General features: G+C 49.7%; 1 protein-coding gene across 6 annotated transcripts; it reads left to right on the forward strand.

The window, feature by feature from the left end:
• Nucleotides 1-1467: 1467 nt before the first annotated feature.
• Nucleotides 1468-26544, forward strand: magixa (MAGI family member, X-linked a). 6 transcript variants are annotated; one of them, XM_032567077.1, is made up of 22 exons: nt 1468-1720; nt 6323-6406; nt 7663-7717; nt 7791-8034; nt 8216-8332; nt 9005-9124; nt 9930-10338; nt 10903-10973; nt 11970-12137; nt 12352-12518; nt 12714-12804; nt 12971-13142; nt 13680-14283; nt 14743-14809; nt 14900-15082; nt 15167-15418; nt 20106-20294; nt 23641-23711; nt 24117-24263; nt 24352-24490; nt 25069-25156; nt 25315-25463. In XM_032567077.1, exons 3-22 carry the CDS (start codon nt 7676-7678, stop codon nt 25319-25321), a joined length of 3348 nt encoding a protein of 1115 aa, XP_032422968.1. In that variant the 5' UTR covers nt 1468-1720; nt 6323-6406; nt 7663-7675; the 3' UTR covers nt 25322-25463. The 6 variants fall into 6 exon arrangements, with proteins under 6 accessions (XP_032422968.1, XP_032422926.1, XP_032422949.1 ...); XM_032567068.1 differs by lacking the exon at nt 25069-25156 and having other exon boundaries at nt 1471-1720; nt 9930-10103; nt 10173-10338; nt 25315-26544; XM_032567035.1 differs by lacking the exon at nt 25069-25156 and having other exon boundaries at nt 1470-1720; nt 25315-26544.
• The last annotated feature ends 177 nt before the right edge of the window (nt 26545-26721 follow it).

Here is a 26721-nt window from a genome sequence, read left to right on the forward strand (position 1 = left end):
CCAAGACATACGGCCGCAGATCCGATGAAACGATGACAAAGTCGATCATCGAACTGCTGCCTAGGGTGTCCTGGTGCCAAGTGCACATATGGACACCCTTATGCTTGAACATGATGTTCGTTATGGCCAATCCATGACAAGCACAGAAGTCCAACAACAGAACACCGTTCGAGTTCGGATCAGGGGGGCCGTTCCTCCCAACCACGCCCCTCCAGGTCTCGCTGTCATTGCCTACGTGAGCGTTGAAGTCCCCCAGCAGAACAAGGGAGTCCCCAGGAGGAGCACTCTCCAGTACCCCCTCTAAGGACTCCAAAAAGGGTTGGTAATCTGAACTGTCGTTCGGCCCGTAAGCACAAACTACAGTCAGGACCCGTCCTCCCACCAGTAGGCGGAGGGAGGCTACCCTCTCGTTCACCCCAACATACAGGCACCAAGACGGAGAGCAACAAGTATGCCCACTCCTGCCCGACGCCTCTCACCTTGGGCAACTCCAGAGTGGAAGTATGTCCAGCCCCTCTCAAAGAGGCTGGTTCCAGAACCAGAGCCATGGTTCGAGGTGAGACCGACTATTTCTAGCCGGAACCTCTCAACCTCACACACTAGCTCCGGCTCCTTCCCCACCAGAGAGGTGACATTCCACGTCCCAAGAGCTTCTGCAACCAAGGATCGGACCGCCAGGGTCCCCTCCCTCTGCCGCCACCCATCACACAATGCACCCGACCCCTTTGGCCCCTCTCACGGGTGGTGGGCCCATGGGAGGGGGGACCCATGTTTCCTCTTCGGGCTGAGCCCGGCCGGGCTCCATGGGTAAAAGCCCGGCCACCAGGCGCTCGCCATCGTGCCCCCCCTCCAGGCCTGGCTCCAGAGTGGGGCCCCGGTGACCCGCGTCCGGGCGAGGGAACGCCAAGTCCAATGTTTTTATTCATCATTGGGGTCTTCAGGCTGTTCTTTGTCTGGTCCCTCACCTAGGACCTGTCTGCCTTGGGTGACCCTACCAGGGGCTTGAAGCCCCAGACAGCATAGCTCCTGGGGTCATTGGGGCCCTCAAACCCCTCCACCACGATAAGGTGGCAGCCCAAGGAGAGGTCCAGTTCTTTATGAAAACTCTTAATATCTAAAATCATACACTATGTAGACTTTAAACAATAAAGTAGTATTTAGTGTGAAAATGGTTGGTTCAAAGTTGTGACTTTATTCATATCAAAGATTTGTTTAAAATGCAGCATTCTGTCTTATTAAGCAGAATTATTACATCTGATCTCTGCAGCTGCAGACGATATTTGCTCCTTACTGCTTGCCATACACACGTTCCTCCAGCTGATCCGGTTCCTCCAGCTGATCCGGTCTCCGGTGACGTCACCCTGAGGACCCTCCTCCACCTCCTCGTCGCGCAGCCCCGCCCCCTGGAGGCGGGGCTGCGCGCCACACGCACTATCTGTCAGTAGTAAAGCTGCTGCCATACCTGCAGGCTGCTCGCGCGCACGCGCACGCACGAGCGCTTCGGGGGGAAAAGCCATCAACACGCAGAGCAGAAGGTGCGCATGCGTGTGTGTGGTCTTCCACCTTTCAACGCTTTGCATTTTTTTTTACCTGCAGTGGACAATTACGCACAGTCAGGCGTGCACGCTGGCGCATGCGCATGCACGCCGCAGCACCAGCGCGCGGCAGCAGCAGAGGAAGAGGCACGCGCATCCGGACCGCACGCGGCAGCATTATGAAGGTAACGAGCCGCTTTGTTTGTTTGTTTATTTACTGTTTGTTTATTCACCGCGAGGCGCGGGCGCGCGCCCGCTGCCGTTTTTCTGCTGGCTCTCGTGCACGAGGAAACGGCATCGTCAGCAGATTTCCATCCGACACATGCAGCCCGCAGCCCGGGCTGAGGGGCAGCGGAGGGTCGGTCACCTCCTCCAGCAGCAGCGCCGTGCGCGTGCGCGCGCGGGCCGGCGTGGAGGGACAGCAGTGTGAGAAGCGCGTGCGCGTGTTTCCATGGAGTCCGTGCGGCAGCTGGATTACCTCTTTGTCTGCGGTGATGAATGAGAGGAAGAGGAGGTGGTGCGTTCAGGTGTCACGGTGCTTCCCGGTTCACAGGCAGCAGCTGAACTCACCTGAGCTCCGGTCACGTGACAAACACCTGCTCAGGTAACCCATGGCAACAGATCCAACAGGATCACCTGACCAGATCCCCGTCGATCAGCTGAGTCTGAACTTCCTCCTCTGATTGGTCAGCAAGACTTTCACCTGCTAGACTGGGATTAAACTGGGATTGAGCAACAGGAGAACTTCCTGTTCTGTTTTAGTAAAACCAGATTAGATGTTCAGATTGAGGATTTAAGGCACTTGAACAGGTTACTGGACCTGGACCTGGTTCTGGTTCTGTTCGACCGGGCAGGTTTTTCCTTTGTGCCGTTGCCATGGTTACCAGTGTGTTGACCTGGCCCGGATCGGTTCTGATGGAGCAGAAACATTTTGGATCATCAGAACCATCTGCAGTGACGGAGGTTCTGCTGCCTGATCAGAACCGGGTCAGTTTGGGTTCTGAAATGGAAACATGTCGCTGACAGAACCAGTGGTTCTGATCCGAACAGCCGTCATCAGGACTACAGATCTCTGATCTAAAAAACTACAACTCCCAGCAGGAAGTGCTGAGAGCAGACCGGGTTCTACCGCTGGTTCTGATCTGGTCCGGTCTGGTTCCGGTACCAGGGGAAGTCGATGGTTCTCTGGTTCTCCTCCAGAACATTAATGATGCCGGGTCGGTTCTGGTTCTGAAAGCACCTCAGAAGAACCAGACCAGAACTGAGTTGGACAGAACCACGGAGCTAAAGAGGTCCCAGCGCCGACCCGCTGGACCAACTGGACCAACTGGACCCGCTCTCACCAGCACCTCCTGCAGGCGGACCGGTTCTGATGGTCCAAATGGGTCGCAGGTCCAGAGGAGCGGATCCATAACTCCAGATCCTTCCCGGATCCGGCTCAGGTCCATCTGACCCCTGACCCCGCCCCCTCCCCTCTGATGAAGTCATGAGTCGTTCATGAATGAGCCAATCAGAGGCAGGCGAGTTCGTGCTGGTCCCGTTCGTGTGGTGACCTTTGACCTCCTTATCTCTGGGCGAGAGACACAGAGAGAGAAAGTGGAACAGGAAGAGACGGAATCGACACGACGGCCGAATACACACCGACACACACCGAGGGGAGACTTCTCCAGAGGTAGCAGCGCACACACACACACACACACACACACACACACACAAATTGCTCCTCCTCTTCCTCCTCTGGTCAGATCGTTTCACTAACTGAAACGGCCAGTTTATTAGGCACGCCTGGTACCGGGTCGGGGCTCCTTTGACCTCCAGAACCAACTCAATCCTCAGGAATTCTGCTCTGACCTTTGACCTCTGGCAGCTCTCAGGAGCCTCTCCGTTTCAGAGCTTCTCTGGGGACCTGAGGTTGTAAGTTCAAATCCCAGCAGGTCAGAGGTCAGAGAGAGAGTCAGAGTTCCTCAAACCTCCCTGTTCTCCTGTCTGACCTCTGACCCCCAGGAAGTCTTCCTCACCATGTCTGGAGGTCGGAACTCTGCCATTTGATTGGCTCATACCTGTAAACGAGCAACAGAACCTCCAACCCCATTAAACCCGGTTCTGCTCTGGTCTCGGTTCCAGCTCAGATCTTCAGACCACAGGAAGTGAGATGATTCCACTTCCTATCTCTGTGGCTCCGTCTGTTGGGAACGTTGCTGAATGTGACCGCCGCTGCTTGTTTCCTCACTGACTTTCTTCACATATGCTCATCCATATTTAATGTAGTGTGTGTGTGTGTGTGTGTGTGTGTGTGTGTGTGTGTTGGGCTCATGCTGGTCGCCACCATCTGCTGCTCGCACATCGACTATCTGCTCCCAAACAGGAAGCTCGTCCATGCTGTCAGGATCCCAGAATAAAACATCTCAGTTCCTCTCAGGAAGACGAAGACGAAGCTAATCCTCCGTTTATGGGGAGAACCCCCCCCCTCCATAAACTCACACACACACACACACACACACACACACACACACACACACACACACACACACAGTGCAGCAAATTACTGTAAAACTCTTTCAGCTTTAACATTAGCATGCTAACCCCTCAGGCTGAATGTTTTCCATATTTCCCACTTGATTTTCAGAATGACGGACATTTTTCAAGATGGCTGCCGTTTTTGACGTGGCCGTCTTCATTTCATTTTTATGACTTGGATGGCCTTCATGTCTCCTCAGATGATTTTCTGTTCATATGACTTTAAGGAACTGAGAGCTCAGACCAGCCATTGGTTAGCATTAGCTTCTGCTACACTGTTTCATTGGCTGCTTCTGGACGCTGCGCGTTTTTGCTGCCGCTGCTTGTTGGCGTACTTTTGTCGTTTTTTTATTGTTTTGCGATTGCCAACCGTTCCTGTTTCTGGTTTTCTCTGTGACTGTGTTCCCAGTCTCATACTGGTTACCTGTCAGTGGGGAGCTGGACTGTATGTATTGGCTAACCTGTCAACGCCAATTGTTCTCATATCTTTCACTGACTCTTTCGCTCCATGATGTGGGTCAATCATTTTTACATCTGGATTTTGCTCCTATGGACTCTCCTGCCTCTCCTCATTGAACCTGTCAGGTGTCCTACAAAACTCGTCCAATGAGCTTCTTTGACTCCGTTGGCACCTGCCCAACCATCTGGCGGTGATGCTGCGCCTCCATCCGGACGTTGCTTTCGTCCCCCGCCGGAGGTACATCCACCGTGGGTCTGGATGGAATTTCCAGCTCAACGGGTCAAAACCCATCCATTCCATCTGGACCAACAACCGTCGACCTGCCAGGAAAGCTACCTGGACCGCAGATCGCAACATGCTAGCTAGCCTAGCCAGGTCAGCTAACATCCCTTCCGACTTCACCTTCGTCAGCTTCGGTCTGCTCAACATCTGTTCTCTCGAGAACAAAGGGCATCTCATCCAGGATCTCCTCACTGACCGTAAGCTTGACTCTCTCTGTTTGGCTGAAACTTGGCAACAACCTGTGGGTTTCTCACACCTTGACGACTCCACTGCAGCTGGCTTCGTTTGCATCTCTCAACGCTGCGGCTCTGGGGGTCTCGCAGTAATTCATCGTCAGAACTGGAAAGTGTGCCTGAAGTTAACGGCTATAAACTCCTGCCATCTTTGCTCCAGTTTATCGCCCTCAAAAGCCACACAAGGACTTTTTAAATGACTTCTCTGCCTTCCTTACCCATTTGTTGCTTTTTCCCCTAATCTTATTTTATTGGGAGATTTTAATATTCATATTGACAACCCCAGCCTCCCACTTACCAATGACTTTTGTCCTGCCTGGACAATTCTGGTTTCAGACAGTTTGCTGATTTTTCCACTCATTTTAAAGGACATACCTTGGACTGGACTTGTTGTTCTGGATTCACGCTGTTGACTGTCAGGCTGATGAACTCTCCTTTTCTGACCACTTTTTCTTATCCTTTAATATTTCACTGTGTGTTTCATTAACAAAGACAGCCCGGTTCGTCTCCTTTAGGAACATGAAACACACACACGCCCCTCGCTCGGTTTCAGTCGCACCTCTCTGGTCGCACTCAGTTCATCCAACTTTAATCATTTAAATCCCATCTATCCTCCGTGGTCTCAGGTGTTCCTCAGGTTTCCGTCCTGGGACTCCTTCTCTTCATCATCGGCCTTCTTCCCCTTGGCAATATCTTCCATAAATGTAACATCCACTTCCACTGTTTTGCCGACGACACCCAGCTCTTTTAATCCGCTGCACAGATTCTTCCTCTCCCACTTCCTCTTTAGATGAATTAAAATCCTGGTTTGCATCAAACTTCCTCAAATTAAACAAAATAACCAAGTTTCTACTCATTGCACTCATGGCACTAAATCTACACTATCTGAAGTCAACAACTTTCCCCTCATCGTGGACGGTTCCCTGGTCTCTCCTCAGGTTAAACGTGTCATTCTTAGCAGCTCTCCCTTTCCTCTCATTAATAATAATATCATTTATCTGCTCATTTCCACCTGTGTAATATTTCCCCCTCTCTGCTCTCTGCCTCCATATTCTGGTCGTTTCTCTCATTGATTCCTGTATTTCCCTCCTGGTTGCTCTGCCTCAGAAATCTGTCTGTAAACTTCTACTGGTTCCAGTTTCTGCTGGCCTCATTTCACCACATCACTGCATTTTACAGCAACTTCACTTTAAATCCTGTTTCCATTCAGTTCATAACCTTTCCCCTCCTTATCGGTCTGACCCGCTGCTCATCGCCACCCGTTCACCTTCGTTCTTCCTCTTCCTCATCCTCAGAGCCTGTTGTCCGTCTCAGCAGCGAGGGGAAAAGGAACGCTGCTCCTCCTGACATCCGGAACGTCGACTCAAAGCTCGTCTGTTCAGCTTCTTCTCACTTTAACTCACTTCTCACTGTGCCGTTATTTTGTGGTTTTGTGTCTTGCAGCCATTTTTACTGTTTATTTTGTGTTTTTAATGTTTAAAAGGTTCTGGGGTTTGAAAGGCGCTGGCAGATAATTATTATTATTAATGCTAACCAATGGCTTAGCAGGTTAGCATTAGCTTTTGCTAACTATATGTTTACGATTTACTGCTAGCGGAGCGAAGTGGATGGAACATCTGGACCCGGTCGGGTTCTGGTTTCAGTGAAACATTCAGTTAGCTACTGCGCTAACAGAGAAGCTGCTTTACTGCAACATGCTGAGGATCTGGACAAACTCCAGAACCAGAACCGCCTGCTAGGCAGACAGGTGCTGCCTCAGTGCCTTTTACCAAATGTTCTGCAGGTTCTGGTTCTGGTTTGGTTCAGGTTCTGGTTCTTTTTTGGTTCTGTTTCTGGCTCTAGTTCTGGTTTGGTTTGGTTCTGTTCATGTTCTGGTTCTGGTTTGGTTCTGGTTCCGTTCAGGTTCAGGTTCTGGTTCTGGTTTGGTTCAGGTTCTGGTTCGGTTTGGTTTGGTTCTGGTTTGGTTCTGGTTCTGTTCAGGTCCTGGTTCAGGTTCTGTTCAGGTTCTGGTTCTGTTTCTGGTTTGGTTTGGTTCTGGGTTTTTTTCTGTTCTGGTTTGGTTCTGGCTCTGTTCATGTTCTGGTTCTGGTTCTGTTCAGGTCCTGGTTCAGGTTCTGTTCAGGTTCTGGTTCTGTTTCTGGTTTGGTTCTGGTTCTGGTTTGGTTCAAGTTCTGGTTCTGTTCTGGTTTGGTTCTGGCTCTGTTCATGTCCTGGTTCAGGTTCTGTTCAGGTTCTGGTTCTGTTTCTGGTTTGGTTCTGGTTTGGTTCAAGTTCTGGTTCTGGTTTGGTTCAGGTTCTGGTTCTGGTTCTGTTCAGGTTCTGGTTAAGGTTCTGGTTCTGTTCTGGTTCAGGTTCTGTCATGTTCTGGTTCTGGTTTGGTTCTGGTTCTGTTCATCAGCCTGTTGGTCTCTGAGTGGTTCTGGAAGAACATGGACTGGTTTCCAACCGGGTCGGTTCTGTTGGATCAGTGGAAACCTGGAGAACCGGCTCCCTTTTGTTCGGTCTGTTAATGAGCTGCAAACCGCAAACTGATGGAGGGGTCAAAGGTCAGCAGCTTTAAATATGACGGGTTCTGACCAGGTCTCTCTCAGGTCTGTACTGAGCATGCTCAGTAACCAGCTGTTCCCTCTGTCCGCAGCTCAGTGGCCATGTCTAAAGCCACGGTCAAGAAGCTCCACTGGCGCTCCAAGGTACGGCCTGACCTTTGACCCCGGGCTCAGCCTCCGGACTTCCTGTTCCTGAGGTCCGGTTTCCTGTGTGCAGGTCCAGGAGAGCTTCGTTCCGCTGGGCGCCGGCGCCGGCTCCGGAGAGCTGGGTCTGGCCGTCGGAGGCGGAGCTGATTATGGGGAGTTTCCCTTTGTCACCGCCGCCCCTGGGGGCGGGGCCACGGTGGGTGACATCATCCTGGAGATCGGGGGGACGCCAGTGTTGGGGATGACGCTGGGCGATGTCCGAGGAGTCCTGAACTCCTGTCCTCATCCAATCAGAATCAAGACTGTGTTCCCAGGTGAGATGATGGTGTTCTGGTCCAGCCCAGTTAAACCAGTTAAAGCATGCACGGTGTTTACCAGCTCCAAACAAAAGAACTCTGTCTCTATCGTTCCTGAGTCTCTTCGACCGTCTGAGCAGGAATAACTGTAAGGACACGTGTGACATCACTGTGACATCACTTCCTGTCTGGTTGTCAGGTTCCTCTCTGTGTAAAGACCTCAGGTTGTACCTCAGCAAGTGTTTCACTCCGGGTTCCATGGACAGTCAGCTGCAGCAGCTCATCAGGGAGAACTTGTACCTGCGCGCTGTGCCGTGTAAGACACACCTGGACACACACGAAACACACCTGGACAGATGGCTGGACACATACGAAATACACCTGGACAGACAACTGGACACACACCTGGACACACTCTAAACACACACATAGACACACACTAAACACACCTGGACAGACACTAAACACACCTGGACACACACTAAACACACACGTAGACACACACCTCGACACACACTAAACACACCTGGACACACACTAAACACACACGTAGACACACACTAAACACACCTGGACAGACACTAAACACACCTGGACACACACTAAACACACACGTAGACACACACCTCGACACACACTAAACACACACGTAGACACACACCTGGACAGACAATAAACACACCTGGACACACACTAAACACACACGTAGACACACACCTGGACACACACTAAACACACCTGGACACACACCTGGACAGACACTAAACATGCCTGGACACACACCTGTTAAATTCTGTGCTGATGTAACTCAGATTTAATCTGAGGTCATAGAATGTGAAGCCGCTCAGATTATAAAGATTTCATGAAAATCAGACAGAGTGAGACCTCTTTCAAATTAAAGTTTTATACACTCAGTGAACATCTGTCAGTGACTGTGATCACCATGACAACAGCTGAGCTACCTATCTCACTGATGACCTCCCGGCAGGTACGACCCGGCAGCCGCGGGACGGCGAGATCTCAGGTGTGGACTACAACTTTGTGTCCATCGAGGAGTTCTTCTCTCTGGAGGAGTCCGGAGCACTTCTGGAGAGCGGCAAGTTCAAAGGTACGGAAACCAACCACGGGGAGGGAAACCGGTGTACCGGCCCTTTAAGAAGGCAGGTAGCATGTAGCACTGCTGCAGCTGGATTTCTTTCTTCCTGCGAACGAAAACAATATGAGGATTTAGTCTCTAATCCTGGAAACCTGCAGAACAGAAACCTGACAGAGTCAAACACACACACACGCACTTACACCCACACTCACTCACACACACTCACTCACACACACACACCCACACACGCACACCCACACACACACACACACACACACGCACTTACACCCACACTCACTCACTCACACACACACACACACAAAGGTACATTAGAATCACCACCGCTGTATATTAATCTGAAGGGATTAAAGAACTGAAATAGAAACAACCACCAGGAGCCACTGAGCTGCTTTTCTTCCAGTTGCAGTTAGGGGGCGCTGTGAGCATCCCAGTGTTCCCAACCTTCAGGACTAGAAGAATGACCTTCTGACCCGGCAGGTCCGGTTCAGATTTCAGAACCATTCAGATCCAGTTACTGTCACTGCAACCCTGACTTCAGTTCAGTTACATTCTGACCTCTGACCTGTCCTCAGTAATCAGGGTCTGACCAGGCGGAGCAGATTAGGATTAAGTGGAAGCTAAGGAGCTAGCCACTTTCACTGAGTCGCTGACTCAGCAGGAATCCTGAACAAGCATGAGGCGACAGAGGAGAGGAACGACTTCCTTCTTCTACCAATGAAACGCGTCAGAAACAGGATGATGATGCAACGTAGTGGAGCCAAACGCCTGATCCCGCCTTGTTTTCGTCCAATCACAGGGAACTATTATGGAACGCCTCGCCCCGTCCACATTGGACCAGAGAGCCCTCCAATCACGTACCAGGAACATCGCAACCTGCTGAGGAACTTCCGGACCCGGAGCAAGTCTCTGAGCAACCTGGAGAAAGCCGTGGAGGAAGGAGACAACAGCGAGGATGATGGCGCGCCGTCAAGTAGGGCGCCGCCAAGCTCCGCCTACCGCCGTAGGCCAGGTCGGGTCGTAACCGGGCCGCTCTCCGCAGGCTCGGCCCCGCCCACGGCGCTGCCGCTCAGCCAATCGTGGGACTCGACAGTCGGGAGTCGGGAGGGAATGGAGAATGGAGCCGGAGGAAGAGGAAGAGGAGGAGCTCCACTTCCTGAGAACTGGGAGCTGGCCTACAGCGACTCAGGAGAGCCATACTACATCAAGTAAGAAACCAATCAATAATCAATAAACCAATTACCTGAACCGAGTCTGGTTCATTAATGGAGCCAACATGGCGGCTGCTGGACAAGGATGCGGGCCTGCCCACTCACAACCATTCCTCAGCCAGCAGGGGGCAACAACCCCACTCACCGGTAGGAACCAGTAGGAACCAGTTAGACGTTTGAGCTAGTTTTGTTGCTGCAGCGCCATCTTGTTTTAGATGTTTCTCCAAAAAACCCAAAAAGTTTGAAGAGAGAAAGCAGAAACCTACATCCAGATTAAAGCAGTTGAAGCTGAAGCTAATGACCGTTAGCTTCTACAGTTAATCAGCTGATCATGTGCGCCCCACAAATCGATGCCGCCCTGGGTAACTGCCCATACGGCCACGTCTACTGCACATGCAGAATCACACAACACCGTCCTGTAGCTCACAGTAACGAGCCAATAACGAAACGACTTTATGGTGATTCATATTCAGGTCTGGATTACAAGTTTACCATCAAACATGATGAAGATGATGCTGATGATGATGTCATAGATGACGAAGATGTTTTTCTGTTTTTCAGTCACGTCTCAAAGACGACCAGTTGGGTGGATCCTCGAACGCAGAGCAAAGAGTCGACGTCCGCCACAGAACGTAGCCATCATCATTCTTTATTTTTCATTCAGCATGTGGAGCATTAAGCTCTGCTATAAATATAAACTTGATGCAAACTAGTAGCTTGTAGCTAAACTTCCTGTCTGTAGCTTCGCTTCCTGTCTGGAGCTAAACTTCCTGTCTGGAGCTAAGCTTCCTGTCTGGAGCTAAACTTCCTCTCTGGAGCTAAGCTTCCTGTCTGGAGCTAAACTTCCTGTCTGTAGCTTCGCTTCCTCTCTGGAGCTAAGCTTCCTGTCTGGAGCTAAGCTTCCTGTCTGGAGCTAAGCTGCCTGTCTGGAGCTAAACTTCCTCTCTGGAGCTAAGCTTCCTCTCTGGAGCTAAACTTCCTGTCTGGAGCTAAGCTTCCTGTCTGGAGCTAAACTTCCTGTCTGGAGCTAAGCTTCCTGTCTGGAGCTAAACTTCCTCTCTGGAGCTAAGCTTCCTGTCTGGAGCTAAGCTTCCTGTCTGGAGCTAAGCTTCCTCTCTGGAGCTAAACTTCCTGTCTGGAGCTAAGCTTCCTGTCTGGAGCTAAACTTCCTCTCTGGAGCTAAGCTTCCTGTCTGGAGCTAAACTTCCTGTCTGGAGCTAAGCTTCCTCTCTGTAGCTAAGCTTCCTGTTTAGCTAAGCTTCCTGTCTGGAGCTAAGCTTCCTCTCTGTAGCTAAGCTTCCTGTTTAGCTAAGCTTCCTCTCTGTAGCTAAGCTTCCTGTTTAGCTAAGCTTCCTGTCTGGAGCTAAGCTTCCTGTCTGGAGCTAAACTTCCTGTTTAGCTAAGCTTCCTGTCTGAAGCTAAGCTTCCTGTCTGGAGCTAAACTTCCTGTCTGGAGCTAAGCTTCCTGTCTGGAGCTAACCTTCCTGTCTGGAGCTAAACTTCCTGTTTAGCTAAGCTTCCTGTCTGGAGCTAAACTTCCTGTCTGGAGCTAAGCTTCCTGTCTGGAGCTAAACTTCCTGTCTGTAGCTTCGCTTTCTGTCTGGAGCTAAACTTCCTGTTGCTGACAGTTCCAGAGTTCACGGACCAGCCGAGCCTTCTGAGAGGTTACTCCATCCACACCCGGCTCTCCAAAGGTCCTCGAGGTTTCGGCTTCAACATCGTCGGAGGAAGTCGCCCTCAGGAGTTTCTGCAGGTGTACAGTGTCACACCTGGAGGACCGCCCACTCTCAGTACAGGTAATTGTGTGACCAGGTACAAGGGCAGGAAGGCAGTCTGGTTTCAGAGACAGAAATTCTGCCCAGCAGCAACTTGCAGCATCCAGGTGTGTTAACAGGAAACCTGCAGCAGGTTCAGGGTAGATTAATGAAGCTTTTGTTTAGGAAGGTCCATTCAGAACCGATAAGAACGTCTACCACTGAACCGACCCGTTTCTGTGTCGTGGTTCTGCAGCGGACATCTTGGTCTACATCAATGACTGCTGTGTGCTGGGCCGCTCCCACAAGGAGGTGGTGGAGATGCTGAAGGCGGTGCCGATGGGTCAGAGCGTGGATGTGGTTCTGAGGAGAGGATACCCCATGCTCTACAACCCGGACGGCTGTCCCAAACAGAACCTGGAGGTGATATTGCCGCAACCCGCTTTGCTTGCACACCAGAGACCTCAACGATTCATCTGCAGCAAAAATCATTCATTGTTTATGTTTATCATTTATAAACAACAATCAGTTCCTGAATGCACCATGTGGACATCATGTAGAATGGTGTGTTCAGGGTCTGTTTGGTTTCCGCAGTGTAATGTTTTTTCTGCTTTGCAGCCTCAGACTCCCAGCGATTCCTCCAGCCAGAGCAGAGGCCTGACGCAGCTCACCTTCAGCCGGACGCTGGACGCCAACGGCAGCACGGCAGGTCAGAGCCGCTGCTCCAGACGTCACCAACACCAGCTCAGTTCTGGTTCTTCCAAAGAACTGATCAAACACCTCAACTGGGCTAAAAACATGAGGATGATGTTGGAAGGATCTGTGTATGTTCATATTCAGAACGGTCAGTTCTAAAAAGTTGTCGTCATCTCCAGGTCCAGCACGAACCCCGCCCTCTTATGCCACTCAGCCAATGACAAATGGCCTGGCTGGACCTCCGACCCCCACGTCCTCGGAGGCGTCGCAGGTCCCCCCTCCCTCCGCAGACAGGACTCCACCCAGTCACAGCGACTCTGATGGCGGTCAATCAAACAGTGGAACTCGAAGGTCAGAGCTAGCGTTAGCATTGGTAGCTGTACTAGAAAATAGCAGTGTCATGTGTTTTTGGTTCTGTTATTAGCTTTGTTAGCATTAGCAGTGTTTAATGATAGTAGTATTAGCAATGTTGATATTTGTAAATGTTTGTGCAATGTTAGCTTTAACAATTTAATGTGACACAATGTCAGGTGTTTGCGTTTACAACCTTATTAGCAGTTTCAGACGTTAGCAATATGCCAATGCTAGTTTTAGCATTACCAGCACAATTAGTGTTAAGCGTCAGTGTTGGCTTTGTTTACTATAAGCAACATTTAGTTTTATCGGGGTTAGCAATCCTAAAACATAAGCACGAACAGTGTTAGCATAAGTCTTATTTAGCATTAGCGTCTTCGACATTAGTAGTTTTAATGAATTACTGCTAACTTTGTGTAGCTTCCATATAAGTTTCTCTCTGGTGTTCAGCTGACAGTAAATTGGTTTTAGCATCGTTGACTTTGTTGTGTTTGTTCGCTCTGTTCTTCTTGCTCCTCCTACTCTTCCTCACAGGTCTTCTCTGATTCGCTACAACAGCAGCACGCTCCCTGCCCTCTCCTCTTCCTCACTCCTCCTGCACCAGAGCTCCAAGTCTTCAGAGAGCGACCTGTCCACATCCACTCTCCCCAACATCTCCTCGTCCTCCCACGTGTTGTCCAAGCTGCCCCTCACCCAAATTGATTTGGGTCTTCTCCAGGACTTCAGCACTAGCAGCAGCGACCCCGCCTCCTCCTCCGCTCCTCCTTCTGCTCCCGCTCAGCGCCAACAGAAGCCTCAGACTTCCCTCGCTGCGCCGCCGCCCAGAGACGTTCCCCCCTGCGGCTTCAACGGCTGTCCGGCGAACCACGCGCTGACCCCGTCGTCCTCCAGGGGGCCCGCGGGTCTGGTGCTGCCTCTGGGGTCGGAGGGGTCACCGCTTCGAGGTGAACTGGTCCCGGTGGCTCTGGGTCACAGCGAGAGCGGTGGCCTGGGGTTCAGCGTGACGGCGGGAGGTCAGGGAGGCCAGCAGGCGGTGGTGAGGCGGGTTTGGGACCGGAGGCAGTGTCCCTCACTGCAGGCCGGAGACTTGGTGATGAAGATCAACGGAGCCGACGTGCAGAGCCTCAGCTTCACTCAGGTGAGACATGGACACAGCGACCAGCAGCTAAGGTCACACACAGAACGTCCTGCACCAAACCTGAGATTCATAAAATGATCCAACCTGAAATTCCTGAAGCTGCAGGTTCTGAAGAGGAGCTGAAGACGAGGAGAGCTGTGGAGGGGTCACAACAAGTCACAAAGACATCCAGTTAGCAGCCATGTTAGCGGTGATGTTAGCGGCCATGTTAGCCGTGATATTAGCGGCCATGTTAGCGTGATGTTAGCGGCCATGTTAGCGGCCATGTTAGCAGTGATATTAGCAGCCATGTTAGCGGTGATGTTAGCGGCCATGTTAGCAGTGATGTTAGCGGGCATGTTAGCGGCCATGTTAGCAGCCATGTTAGCAGTGATATTAGCGGCCATGTTAGCGGTGATATTAGCGGCCATGTTAGCGGTGATATTAGTGGCCATGTTAGCAGCCATGTTTTGTCTGCAGGTGCAGAGAGTCCTGCAGGAACACACCAAGCAGGGGGAGGTGGTGCTGCTTGTGCAGCGAGGAGGAGGTAGGATGATCAGATCACTCAAGGTCTGGTATTTCACTGTGATTCATCCTGGAACACCAGTTAAACCAGTTAGATGTCTCTGTCCTCCAGGTCCCATCTCCTCTCCTCTCGTGACCCCTAACCTCTACAAGCCTCTCTGCTCCCCTCACGTCCTGACCACGCCCTCCTCTCCCCCCTCCGCTGACCTGCCGTCCACTGATCCCCCCCTGGGTGGAGTGCCTCCTCTCAGCCAGGCCGGTTTGGGCCTGGAGGCGCCTGCAGGGACCCACCAAGGTAGCCCCTCCCCCACCTGCTCCTGCTGGGGAGAGAGACTGACTGATTCCTCGATTCCTCACTGCTACTCCTTTTCCTCCTCAGGTTCTCCTGCTCAGACCGCCATCGGCCCGCCTGTCTCCTCCCTCATCCAGAGCACCAGCTTCCTGGACTCGGTTCCCGTGACGTTGACCTTGGAGCCCCGTGACCTGCAGGGCGTGGAGGACGGCGGCGGTCCTGTCCGGGGCGGAGGAGCCAAAGATGGAAGAGGCGGAGCCAAGATGGTGGAAGTGGAGCTGAGGAGGCGGCCGGGCGAAGGCTTCGGGTTCGTCATCGCCTCCCAGGAAGTGAGCGGAGGTGAGTGATGTCATTGCTGATGTCATCGGCTGGTTCTGGCTCTGGACCGATTCTGGTCCTGTTCAAAACTTTTACAAATGGCTGCTTTCTCTGGAGGTTGGAGAGAAACAGAATAAAATCTACAACTAAAACAAAATAAATAGAAAAAAACGGGATTAAAATCAAACAGAACCAGCAAAGCCGTCTGGTTCTGTTCTGGTTCTGTTCTGGTTCTGTTCTGGTCCTTTAAAATTCAGTTGGCCTCAGATTCGAACCAGTTCCTGGAGAAAGATTCGATAAGCCCGGTCTGGTCCGGTTGGTACCGCCGGTCATCAGGACCATGTAGGATCCGACCTGAGCCAGCAGGGGGCGGCGTCACCACAGGATCAGCAGAACCGGTCCAAACTGCTGATCAGTGAGGCGTCCCATGCTGAGAACAGCACCTGAACGCATCACAGACAGAACAGTCGGAGCTCCGCCCCCTTCTCCGAGGCCCCGCCCCCTCCGCCTGCTTCTCTCTCTCTCTGCTGTGACTCGCCCACCGCTGGAGCCGCAGCGACAGGCTGGACGCCTCGCTGCTGTGGTTCTGACTCTGGACTTTGGACCATGTTGGACCGGATCCAGTCAGCACTGAGAACCATCAGGGACACCAGGCGTGAGTTCTGCTGCAGGACGGGGGGGACTGGGAGGACTGGGCAGCGGTCAGGCTTTGGATCAGCTGCAGAGTGGTTCTGATTGGTTCTGCTGGGCTCTAACTTTCAGCTGTAGTGAGACAACCACCAGGTTTGTCCTGCAGGATGGCGTCCATGTTGCACAATCTGGGCCTGCAGGTCGGGTTCTACAGAACTGCTGCCAGATTAACAGATTTATTGGAGTTAATCTGAGAGTCTGTAATTCATTAATCGCATTTAGCAACAAACATTTCAAACTATTGAATAAATGAGATGAACATGAAAGATGTTTCTAGTTATTAATCTGTCCTCCAGCTCTCGCAGGTTTTCTATCGCTCATCTTTCCAGAGTTTCTCTGATCGTTCATGGAGTTTCTTTAGAAATATGGACTGTGCTAGCATTAACATTAGCTGCCACATGTTAGCATTGAGATGCTATTTTAGGCTAGCATAGCTTCTGATAGGCCAGTGGTTCCCAAAGATTTTCTGGCCCCCTATGGATTACAATAAAATCCCCCCAAAAAAGACAAAGAATCAACTGGTCACATCGTTCAACCAGACATAAACCTAAACACACATTTACCGTATTTTCCGCACTATAAGGCGCACCTTCAATGAGTGGCCTATTTTAAAACTTTTTTCATATATAAGGCGCATAGAATAGCCGCTACAGTAGAGGCTGGGGTTACGTTATGCATCCACTAGATGGAGCTGCGCTAAAGGGAATGTCAACAAAACAGTCAGATAGGTCAGTCAAACTTTATTAATAGATTACAAACCAGCGTTCTGAAAACTCCCTTCATTCCCAAAATGAATAAACAGCTGTTTGATTATTTTCCCCGAGGTAAAGTCAGTGACGTGGTATTTTCATGACACAGTTTATCTTTTAACAACAGCAAGGTATAACATATAGTGGAGGGGAACTTTTCCTCGATTCAATAAACACGTAAAAAACAGTCTGATGCTGTTACGGTAAATCAAACGTTAGTGCAATCACAATATATATCCACTTCCGCTATAACCATTGATTGTTCATGTTAAATTCTCTGGCTGCTGCTCTGTTCTCATGTTCTACCGTGTGACTGATCGCCTTGAGCTTAAACTGCGTCGTCAGCGTGTCTCTTAATAGGAGCCATTTTGGGGTCTTTACACAAAACCCAGCCTGCACCGCGCGCTTCTTCTTCTACGGGGGAAAATGAAGTCGGCGGCTGCTTACCGTAGTTGCGAGACCTGTTGCGGCTCAATATTGGTCCATATATAAGGCGCACCGGATTATAAGGCGCACTGTCGGCTTTGGAGAAAATTGAAGGTTTTTAGGTGCAACTTATAGTGCAGAAAATACGGTAGTTTTCAGACTCCACTGAACTTTATTTCACACTTCAGGTTGCAACAAAATAAACTAGAAAACAATCTTTACAGTCAAACATTTTTGTGTAACTCTTTGTTTTTTTTCATTCATTCATACTATTTCTCTCACGCCCGTTGTAATGACACTGCGCCCCCACTAGGGGGCGCCCCCCCACACTTTGGGAACCACTGTGATAGGCTAACAGCTTTCTTCTTCTTTTCCAGCATCAGATCATTGAAAGCAGAAATGAACTGACGCCCAGCTCCATCGCAGCTAGCGCCGCCGTCGCTGCTAGCTTCATCGCTGCGCATCAGTTTTACAGTCGTACCAGAAACACGCGAATAAAACGGTTCCAGCCGGAACCTTTGGATGTAAAAAAGTGAAAGTTACATTAAAATTTGAAAAGGGTTTGATGAATTAATCGCTGCTAATGCGTCACGCTTCAGTTCTGCTCGTCACCTGAAACAGCTCTGACCTTTGACTCCGGCTCACTGTGATGTCATCAGTTTTCTTTTTCTGTTTGTTCTTCACCTCGTCTGCGAGGATGATGATGACTCTTCATCAGACAGCTGCAGTGATTTATTTTCAGGCCGGCTCATAAGTATTCATACACCCCTTATCTGGGTTCTGATGAAGTTCTGGAGCCATCCCGGCAGAACACTGATCCAGTTTCTCCGTTCATCTCAGAACCACAGAACCAGGTCAGAGGAACCCAGCTGGGCCTTCATCCTCCTGCTGCTCCTCTTCCTCGGTCTTTATCTGGAATTCCTGAAATATTTTCACCTCCCTGAAGTTATCAGGAGGGAGTGTGTGTGTGTGGGGTTGTGTGTGTGTGTGTGTGTGTGTGTGTGTGGGTGGGTGAGTGTGTGTGTGTGTGTTGGTGGGTGTGTGTAGGTGGGTGGGTGTGTGTGTGTGTGTTGGTGGGTGTGTGTGTGTCGGTGGGTGGGGGTGTGTGTGGGTGGGTGGGTGTGTGTGTGGGTGGGGGTGTGTGGGTGTGTGGGTGTGTGGGTGGGTGTTGGTGGGTGGGGGTGTGTGTGGGTGGGTGTGTGTGTGTGTGGTGTGTGGGTGTTGGTGGGTGGGGTGTGTGTGGGTGGGGGTGTGTGTGTGTGTGTGTGTGGGTGTGTGGGTGTTGGTGGGTGGGGGTGTGTGTGTGTGGGTGGGTGGGTGGGTGGGTGGGGGTGTGTGTGTGTGGGTGGGTGGGGGTGTGTGTGTGTGGGTGGGTGGGTGGGTGGGTGGGGGTGTGTGTGGGTGGGTGTGTGTGTGTTCAGCTGCTGCTCATCAGTTCATCAGGACCAGAACAGAAACTTTACGTTTGCTTCATCATGGCTGCAGCAAACAGAACCGGTTCTGAGAGCAGGAGGGGTCTGCGGACGGAATGGCGGTTCTTGGCCCCCAGGTGGTACGTCAGGAGGCAGGAAGGAGGCCCTGATACTCCAGCCGCCTGGTTCTGTTGGTCCGGGCCCATCAGCTGTTTGTATCCTCCAGAACCGTTTCATGTCCTGCAGGAACCTGCCAAGATCGTATGATGATGGAGTCGGGTTGCGTATGCGTTGCCGGGGGAAACGCATACTTCCTGTTTCCTCTCTCAGGCAACACCGGGCTAACTGGACCTGAAGGAGGTTCTGCTGGGTTCTGTCCTATGGACTTTCAGGCTCCATCTGCTGGTCAGATTTGGTCCTGCGAGGTCCGTGTTTCTCAAAATGGGGGTCGCGGACCCCTGAAGGGCCACTGGGTCCTGATGGTTCTGGTTCTGATGGATGTTTTATTGCTGGTTCTGTTCTGATTAATGTGACTGAAGTTTTCATGTCAGCCTGAGGAACTTAAACCGTCTGGATATTTCTTTCTTCCACAAAACTTTCCTGTGATTTTCTGCTAGCGGAGCGTTCCTATGGAAACGGTAATGGCGGACAAGTCGAGAGCGAAGGATTTGTCTTCTTAAACTTCTGGTCTGAAATATTTCTGCATCTCAGGTTCATAGACCTGCAGATTTTAACCGCTCCTCATCCTGACCTTTGACCCCGCTCCTCATGGAGTCGGCAGGAAGTCGCTTTCACCCCGACCTGAACTGTTTCCTGAAACGGTTTTAGTGACAGAAGCACCGACCGGCTGACATCTTCATCTCTTTCTGGAATAGAAAATGAATAAACTGTTAGCTAGCCTGATTTGATTTGGGCTATCCTGCTTTAGCTTAGCTTTGCCTTAGCACATCTTAAAATGTAGCACAGCTTAGCGTAGCTGAAGTTACTCTAGTTTATTAGCTAAACCTGCCTTAGCTTAGCTCAGTTCATTAGATCATCCAAGTGAATTAATTTAGTTTAGCTTTGCTTATTTTGTTAACCTTGTCTTATCCTAACTTACCTTATCTTTTAGCGTAGTTAGCATTAGCATTAGCAACACTTTGTTTTTTAATGTTTTTTTTATCACTTTAGTTTATTTTAGCTTCCCTGCATTTATCTTCATTTAGCTTAGCCTAACATAATGTAGCTGGATAAAAGTGGATCCTGGTCCTGGTCCTGGTGCGGCCCGGTCCAGTTCTGAGCGTCAGCCTGGATCCGTTGTGGTGAAACTTCCTGTGACGCTGCGTGGCGTGTTCAGCCAAGCGAACTCGACGCGCCTCAATAATTCATCTGCAGCTCTCTGTCACAGCTCTGTCTCATTTTGACCTTTGACCCCGCCCCCTGTCTCCGCAGCGTCCTCCCTGATGTCACACCGCTTCGTCACGGTGCGGCGCGGCAGCCCGGCGGCGCGCAGCGGCCAGATCCGACCCGGAGACCGGCTGGAGGCGGTGGAGGGAAGACCGGTCGCCGCGCTGCAGCACCGGGACCTGGCCCAGATCCTGAGGAGGGCCGGGAACACGCTGAGGCTGAGCGTGGCCCCCAGTACGACACACACACACACATACACACACACAGTCTGTGGTTGTCATGGTAACTCAAGGTTTCATCAGAAAGCTTGCTGGGCCCGGTGGTCGGGCGCTCGGCGTCGTCCGTCCAGCGGCTCGTCGTGTTTTTGAGTTGAAAGTTGACAGCAAATTTGAGAATATCACTTGATAACTAAAGTGTGGATTTCCTATGAAAATGCGCAATGCTGAATGTTTTTGGTGAAAATGGCAGAAGCGTTTGAAGCCGACCTGAGACATGAACTGTGAAACACATTTTATATTGTAATCCTCAATCCTGCCACAGGATGGAGCTGTTGCCCCCATTTCTAGGGGGTGAAAACTTCATAAAAAGCTGAATATCAAAAGTACGAAGGTTATGAACACCAAGAGATATAGCCGGCATTAGGAGAGCAAAGTGAATAGTATAAAAGTTGAATGGTGAAAATAGCACAAAGTATAAAGTAGGAGAAGAATAAAAATAATAAAAATCTAGAAAAATTCCTGTTCCTAGTGAAGCAGCTGTGAGAATGCATGTTTTCACAATGAAAAAGCACAATAAAAGCAGAACAAAGCATAAAAACCTGAAAAATTAGAAAAATCTGAAAACTCAAACATATCAAACGAAATACCATAAATTAGCAGAAGCAGAAATTAGTATAAAACCTGAAATAGTTCAAAAAGGTGAAAATAAAACAGTAAAAGAAATAAAGTGGGAAAAGAAGCAGAACATTTTGACATATGAATTGCTAAAATTAAAGTTTGCAGAAGACCTTTGTAGACAGTAAAACCAGTAAAACCAGTAAGGCATATAGAGAAAGGTAGACAAGCAGAATGCTGACAGACAGATAGAAACGGAGCACAACAGAGAAATACACTGAAGGACTAGGAGAAGGTGTGACGTGTCTTTACTCCAGAGGAGTTTGACAGAAAACAGTAAGACTTGTAGCAATGACAGTAATAGTTCCTTAAAGTAGACATGCTACGTTTTAATGCATAAGTTATTCCTGTACAGTTAAATATGTAGGAACTAGGGGTTGAACCAATTAGTCGACTAGTCGACTCTAGGACGTCTCGCGAGTTTTTACATTTCATGTCGACTAGTCGCAGTCATGTGATTGCCGGTGGTGACAGCCTGTGCTGATCTGACAGCACAGTATACGTCACAAGACACAAGAAAAATAAGTTAATACATTAGTTTAAATGATATGTAGATGGATGCATATTTGTGGTTTTACAGTGTTTTTAAAAGGAGATGGAGTTGCAGCTGCAGTCCACTACAAAACACGAGCCGTCTAAAACTCGCCCCCTTCCCGCTAAGGATGTCACTTAGCCGGCTCGCGAGTGTCTTTGTCACGAAAAAATTTAAAATATTTAAATATTAAAAATATTTAGCTGTTCCGGCAACCAGCACTCCCAGCGAGAGGATTTTCTCTCTCGCTGGGAATACCATTACGAGAAAGCGGGCAAGCCTTCATCCGGCTCATTGTTGATGCCCTTGTTTTCCTACATGTCAACCAAGAAAAAACCCCAACAACTCTTAGCGAAGAGAATATTGACAGCGAGTGAACTTTATTTACCCCCCCGCCCCCCCCGCCACCTCTTTTTATTGTTTTTACATGCCATCTAAAAGATGTGCGTTTCCTTTTGAATGTTGGTTTCCCAGCAACTTATTATTTATCATAAACTATCCCGATGTTTTGTTGTTTCACTTGTTGCTGTTCTGTGTAAATAATAAAGCCTGTACGTTACTCCAAAGCTTTGCGTCTTGCGTTGCTATGACGTCACAACGACTAGTCAACTCGACATCGACTCGACTTTTATCATGTTGACGTTGACTAGAAAATATCTTAAATCGTTCAATCTGCTGAGTCAGCAGAGCTTCCTGCCGCGCATCGGGCGGAGGAGAAGCAGGTGGTTTCGTTGAATTCAGCTGTAACCAAACGGGATCCGTTCATAACAAGTTTGGCTTGTGATGTTCCAAAAGCTCCATGTAGTCAGTGTGATCATTTGACTCCTATAGTAACTATCCAGAGATCATCAGCATCAGCCGGTGTTTAGAAAAAAAAAGTCAGACCCGACTTTGTGCAACAAACTTTTCCCCGCTGCTCACGAAGAATCTCCATAATAGACTTAGTAAAAGCAGGAGAAGGGGAGAGTGTGTGTGTGTGTGTGTGTGTGTGTGTGTGTGTGGGGGGGGGGGGGGGGGCAAAGCCTCCAAGTAGTTGTGAAGGGTTTTTGCGCTTACGTCACTATGACGTCACCGCGACCAGTCGACATCGACTCGACTATTATCATGATGTAGTCGACCTTAAAAAATATGTAGTCGTTCAACCCCTAGTATGAACAGCATCATTTTGTTTGTCAAAAACATGAAAAGTTAAAAAATGGTCAGTTACTAGAGTTTAGACTCTAACAACTGACAGCAGTTAGAGAAATCCACCACTGTAAACCTGAAAACATCAAACATCTGCATGAAACTTAAATCACAACTGTGGAAAAACCATAAGAGATATCTGAGAGCCGAGACATTTGAATATAGTTTAAAGTCTGGTGACTTGTTTAAAAGTTGAATGGAGTTTCTAGGTTGAAGTAGGCAGAAATAGTTAGCTGTGAAAAAGTAGAACATTTTACCAGAATTTTGTGGAATTTTGTAGAATTTCCATGTATTTCAATGGGGCTGAAATTTCCACAAAAGCACAAATATTTCAAAAAGTACAATAGTGAAGTTTAGCAAAACATATAGCAGAAATCTCCAGAAAAAGCAGAACGTTTTGATATATGAATTAGTTGAAGGTAGTAGAGGTAGTTGAACGGAGTAAAACGTACAGAACATTGGATAAGAATAAAGAAAAACACAAACACTATCAGTAAGAATATAGTAATATAGTAATATAGTAATGAATTCTCACTGATGGTAAAGTGAAAAAAAGGCAAAAGAATTTAAGACTTATTAGCAATGTTTAGCCTGGTGGGGCACAAGTAAAGCCTGGCAGGCCCGCCAGGCTTGAATGGGAAGTTATGGCGATAAACAATAATTTTGATGTTTTGGATGATTTCCTGGTGATTTGATGCTGATGAATAAAACTGGAACACTTTCTCAAAGATTAATAAAATCCTAATGAACATTTATCACTGAAAACATTTTGAAGATTCAGAATAAACAAAACAACAAAAAATAAAATGAATTATAAAGTAACCAAAGCTGCAGAGCAGCCGACTGAAAACGTTATCATCCTAAGAAAAACCATAAAATCACCGAAATGATGATTTGTTGAGATTGTTTTCATTGATCATGTGATTAATTGGTTAATTGGTTATTGGAACAGTCTCCTTCTCCTCCACAGAGTCGTCCTCCGACGGCACCGACTTCGACACGGACAGACGGCTGGTCAAAGGGCCCAGAGGGAGGTCAAAGGTCACAGTTATTTCTCTGATTTTCAGCTGAGTTCAGTCTGAAATGTTTCAGTAAGATCTGCAGGGATTTAGGAGTGAAACTTAAAATGTGACCCGCAGGTGGTTCCAATCCGCCTGGCAGGAAATGAGTCACCACCTTCCTTCCTGTTTCAGATCAATAAATATGGCAGAACACCAGAAAAAATAAAAAAACAGACCCAGAGAAAATGTCTGAATGCTTAACTCCGTCCCTGGCAACAAGCTAAGCTCCGCCCCTCTGACACATTTAGAAACATCCTGTTAAAGTGGGCTGAACCAAGAGCCAGAGGGGCGTGGCCAGGTGCGTAGCTAAGACTAGTTCAGAGGTCAGGACAGGAGAAGCTGACGACCTGTGAACGTCTTCTGAACCTCGGTGGTTCTGTTGCAGGACGAGACCCGGTTCTACAGCGTGGATCTGGAGCGAGGGCCCACCGGCTTCGGCTTCTCTCTGCGGGGCGGCAGCGAGTACAACATGGGGCTGTACGTGCTGGGGCTGATGGACGGGGGGCCGGCGCAGAGGAGCTCCAAGATACAGGTAACACACACACACACACGCCAACACATTGTAACACACACTATTACACACACTATAACACACAGGTGTGTGTACCTGTGTCCTGCAGGTGTCGGACCAGCTGGTGGAGATCAACTGCGGCAGCACGGCGGGAATGACCCACAGTCAGGCGGTGGAGCAGATCCGCAGAGGAGGAAACCGGATCCACCTGGTTCTGAAGAAAGGCAACGGATATGTCCCAGATTACGGTGAGACTCCAGACTCTGAGGCGGACAGGTGAGGCTCACCTGACCGCCTGCCGATGCGGTTCTGCCGTCTGCTGCTACCTAGTGGCCACTCTGGAGATCGCAGGCATGGCACGGTCTTCTTCTTCTGGTGTTTACTGGATGTTTGTTCTGTTTAAATCTGTTGGATCCAGTCAGGAAGAGGAAGAGGAGGAGGAATTGCAACTCCTCTTCTGGGACCCCTGTATTTGGGTCCAGTGGTTCTGATTCACTTGGTTCTTGTCTGGATACTGCAGACATGCTTGTGTTGAACAGAATCAGAACCAGGAATCAAGTACCTCCGAGTTTTACCCAATCAGGAAAAGATAATCTAATGGCTTCTATGTTTTTATGACTTCAGTTCACATTAGCCTGTTAGCTGATGTTTAACTGGGTTATTAGCCTGTTAGCTGATGTTTAACTGGGTTATTAGCCTATTAGCTCATGTTTAACTGGGTCATTAGCCTGTTAGCTCATGTTTAACTGGGTCATTAGCCTGTTAGCTCCTGATCCTGAGCTAACAGTATTATTCTCCTCCTCTTCCTCCCCTCCCTCGCCCTCAGTGGAGCTCTCCAGCCTCTCTCTCTGTATGACCAACTCCAGGCAGGGCGAGCCCTGCTTCTACGTGATTGGACGAACCGAGAATTCGCGGTTTGTAGCTTGGCTTCCTCCTTCCTGTCTTCATCCTTCCATCTCTTCCTCAGCATCATCATCATCATCATGGAGTCCAGCCTCAGTCATGTGATCAGGTCACATGTTTCTGTTCAAGCTGGTTTTGGTTCTGAACGTTGTTCTGTTTACTCCATCAGGCCGTGAGGAAGGAGCCCCCACCTCCTCTTCCTCCTCACAGGAGCAGGAGTCCGTCACCATGGCAACAGCTTCCCTTGGCAGGTGGAGGAGAGGAGGCGGTGGGGGGAGGAGGACTGGAGTTGCAGGAGCTCCTGACCTGGACCTGGACCTGGTGGAGGAGGAGGCTGAGGAGGAGAGGAGGAAGATGAGGCGGAGAAGGGAAGAAGAGGAGGAGATGAAGAGTCAGGTGGTAAGAGAGGGGAGGAGGAGCAGGAGCTTCCCCCGTGACTCCCTGCTGCCAGAGGAGGTGCTGAGGGGGCGGAGCCACACCGTCAGCCACGCAAAGCATCATAGGAGCTCCGCTGCAGCTCCGCAGGCGGCGTTCTCCTTCCTCAGGCCCATGAGCGATGACGGGCCTCTGTCTGACAGCCAATTGCCAGCCAGCTTCTTGGAGGTCAGCCAATCAGCAGCCAGCATGGTTCCTACGGAGCGATCTGACTGGAGGAGGGAGCCGGGGAGTGGGCGGGATCTCTGGCTGAAACCGAGCTCACGACGGCTGACCCAGGTTCTGATTGGCTGCAGTCAGAGTGGGCGGGACTTAGCAGACGGGCTTTCTCTCTGATTGGCCAGCAGTGATGTTTATGCTTCATAAGGGCTTCTGTGATTGGCCGCTGAGAGAAGCCCCGCCTCCTGCTGATGGAGCCACACCTCATTATCCATCATGCCTCATTCTCAATACTCTGACTACACGTCTCCGCCTTGTACTGTGGTTACCGTGGCAACTGGGCCTGCTGCATGTTTGGTTGAAGTTCCTCCAGTCTGTATGCAAATGGCGGCGCCCCCTGGTGGCCGTATGTCAGCATGTGAATACAACCGGAATGATTTTTTATTTTTGTAACGTGTAAATGATCCTGACATGATTATTGATATCTGATATATTATTGATATGATTAGAGATGAAAAGAATCTGCTTGCTTGTAAAGAGAAACTAATGATTTAACAGAGCCATAACCACACACACACACACACACACACACACTGATGTCAGGTCCAGCTGTTCTCCAGCGTCACCATAGCAACCATAGCGACAGGATGACGTGCAGCTCCGGATCAGAACAAGTGCCTCGTTTGTTTCCTGTCTTCTGTCCGCCATGCTCCTCCATGATGCCCACTGGCCACGCCCACTCACACACACACTCACTCACACACACACACAGCTTTTCTATCAAATAAAGTCCAAGGAAACATTCTGCAATGTGTCTGTTATTAAACGGTTAAATCCTGCTGCTGCTCAGTGACTGTAGCTTTAAAGACCACTCTGAACGGTCTGCTACCATGGCAACAACATCTTTAAAGGGCCAGCAGCAGCAGAATGTAAAGGTAAAGCTACCAGCTAACAGGCTGCTAAAACATTAGCTTTTAATCTC

Source organism: Xiphophorus hellerii, chromosome 1 (assembly GCF_003331165.1).
Source record: "Xiphophorus hellerii strain 12219 chromosome 1, Xiphophorus_hellerii-4.1, whole genome shotgun sequence".
Lineage (NCBI taxonomy): Eukaryota > Metazoa > Chordata > Actinopteri > Cyprinodontiformes > Poeciliidae > Xiphophorus > Xiphophorus hellerii.

What these genes read in the sequence shown, in the direction of transcription:
- magixa (XM_032567035.1), top strand. Translation starts at nt 7,676, where the DNA reads ATGTCTAAAGCCACGGTCAAGAAGCTCCACTGGCGCTCCAAG. An exon ending in AATCAAGACTGTGTTCCCAG is followed by an intron (nt 8,035 to 8,215) that starts GTGAGATGATGG and finishes TCTGGTTGTCAG; the next exon opens with GTTCCTCTCTGTGTAAAGAC. An exon ending in CGGATATGTCCCAGATTACG is followed by an intron (nt 24,491 to 25,314) that starts GTGAGACTCCAG and finishes TTACTCCATCAG; the next exon opens with GCCGTGAGGAAGGAGCCCCC.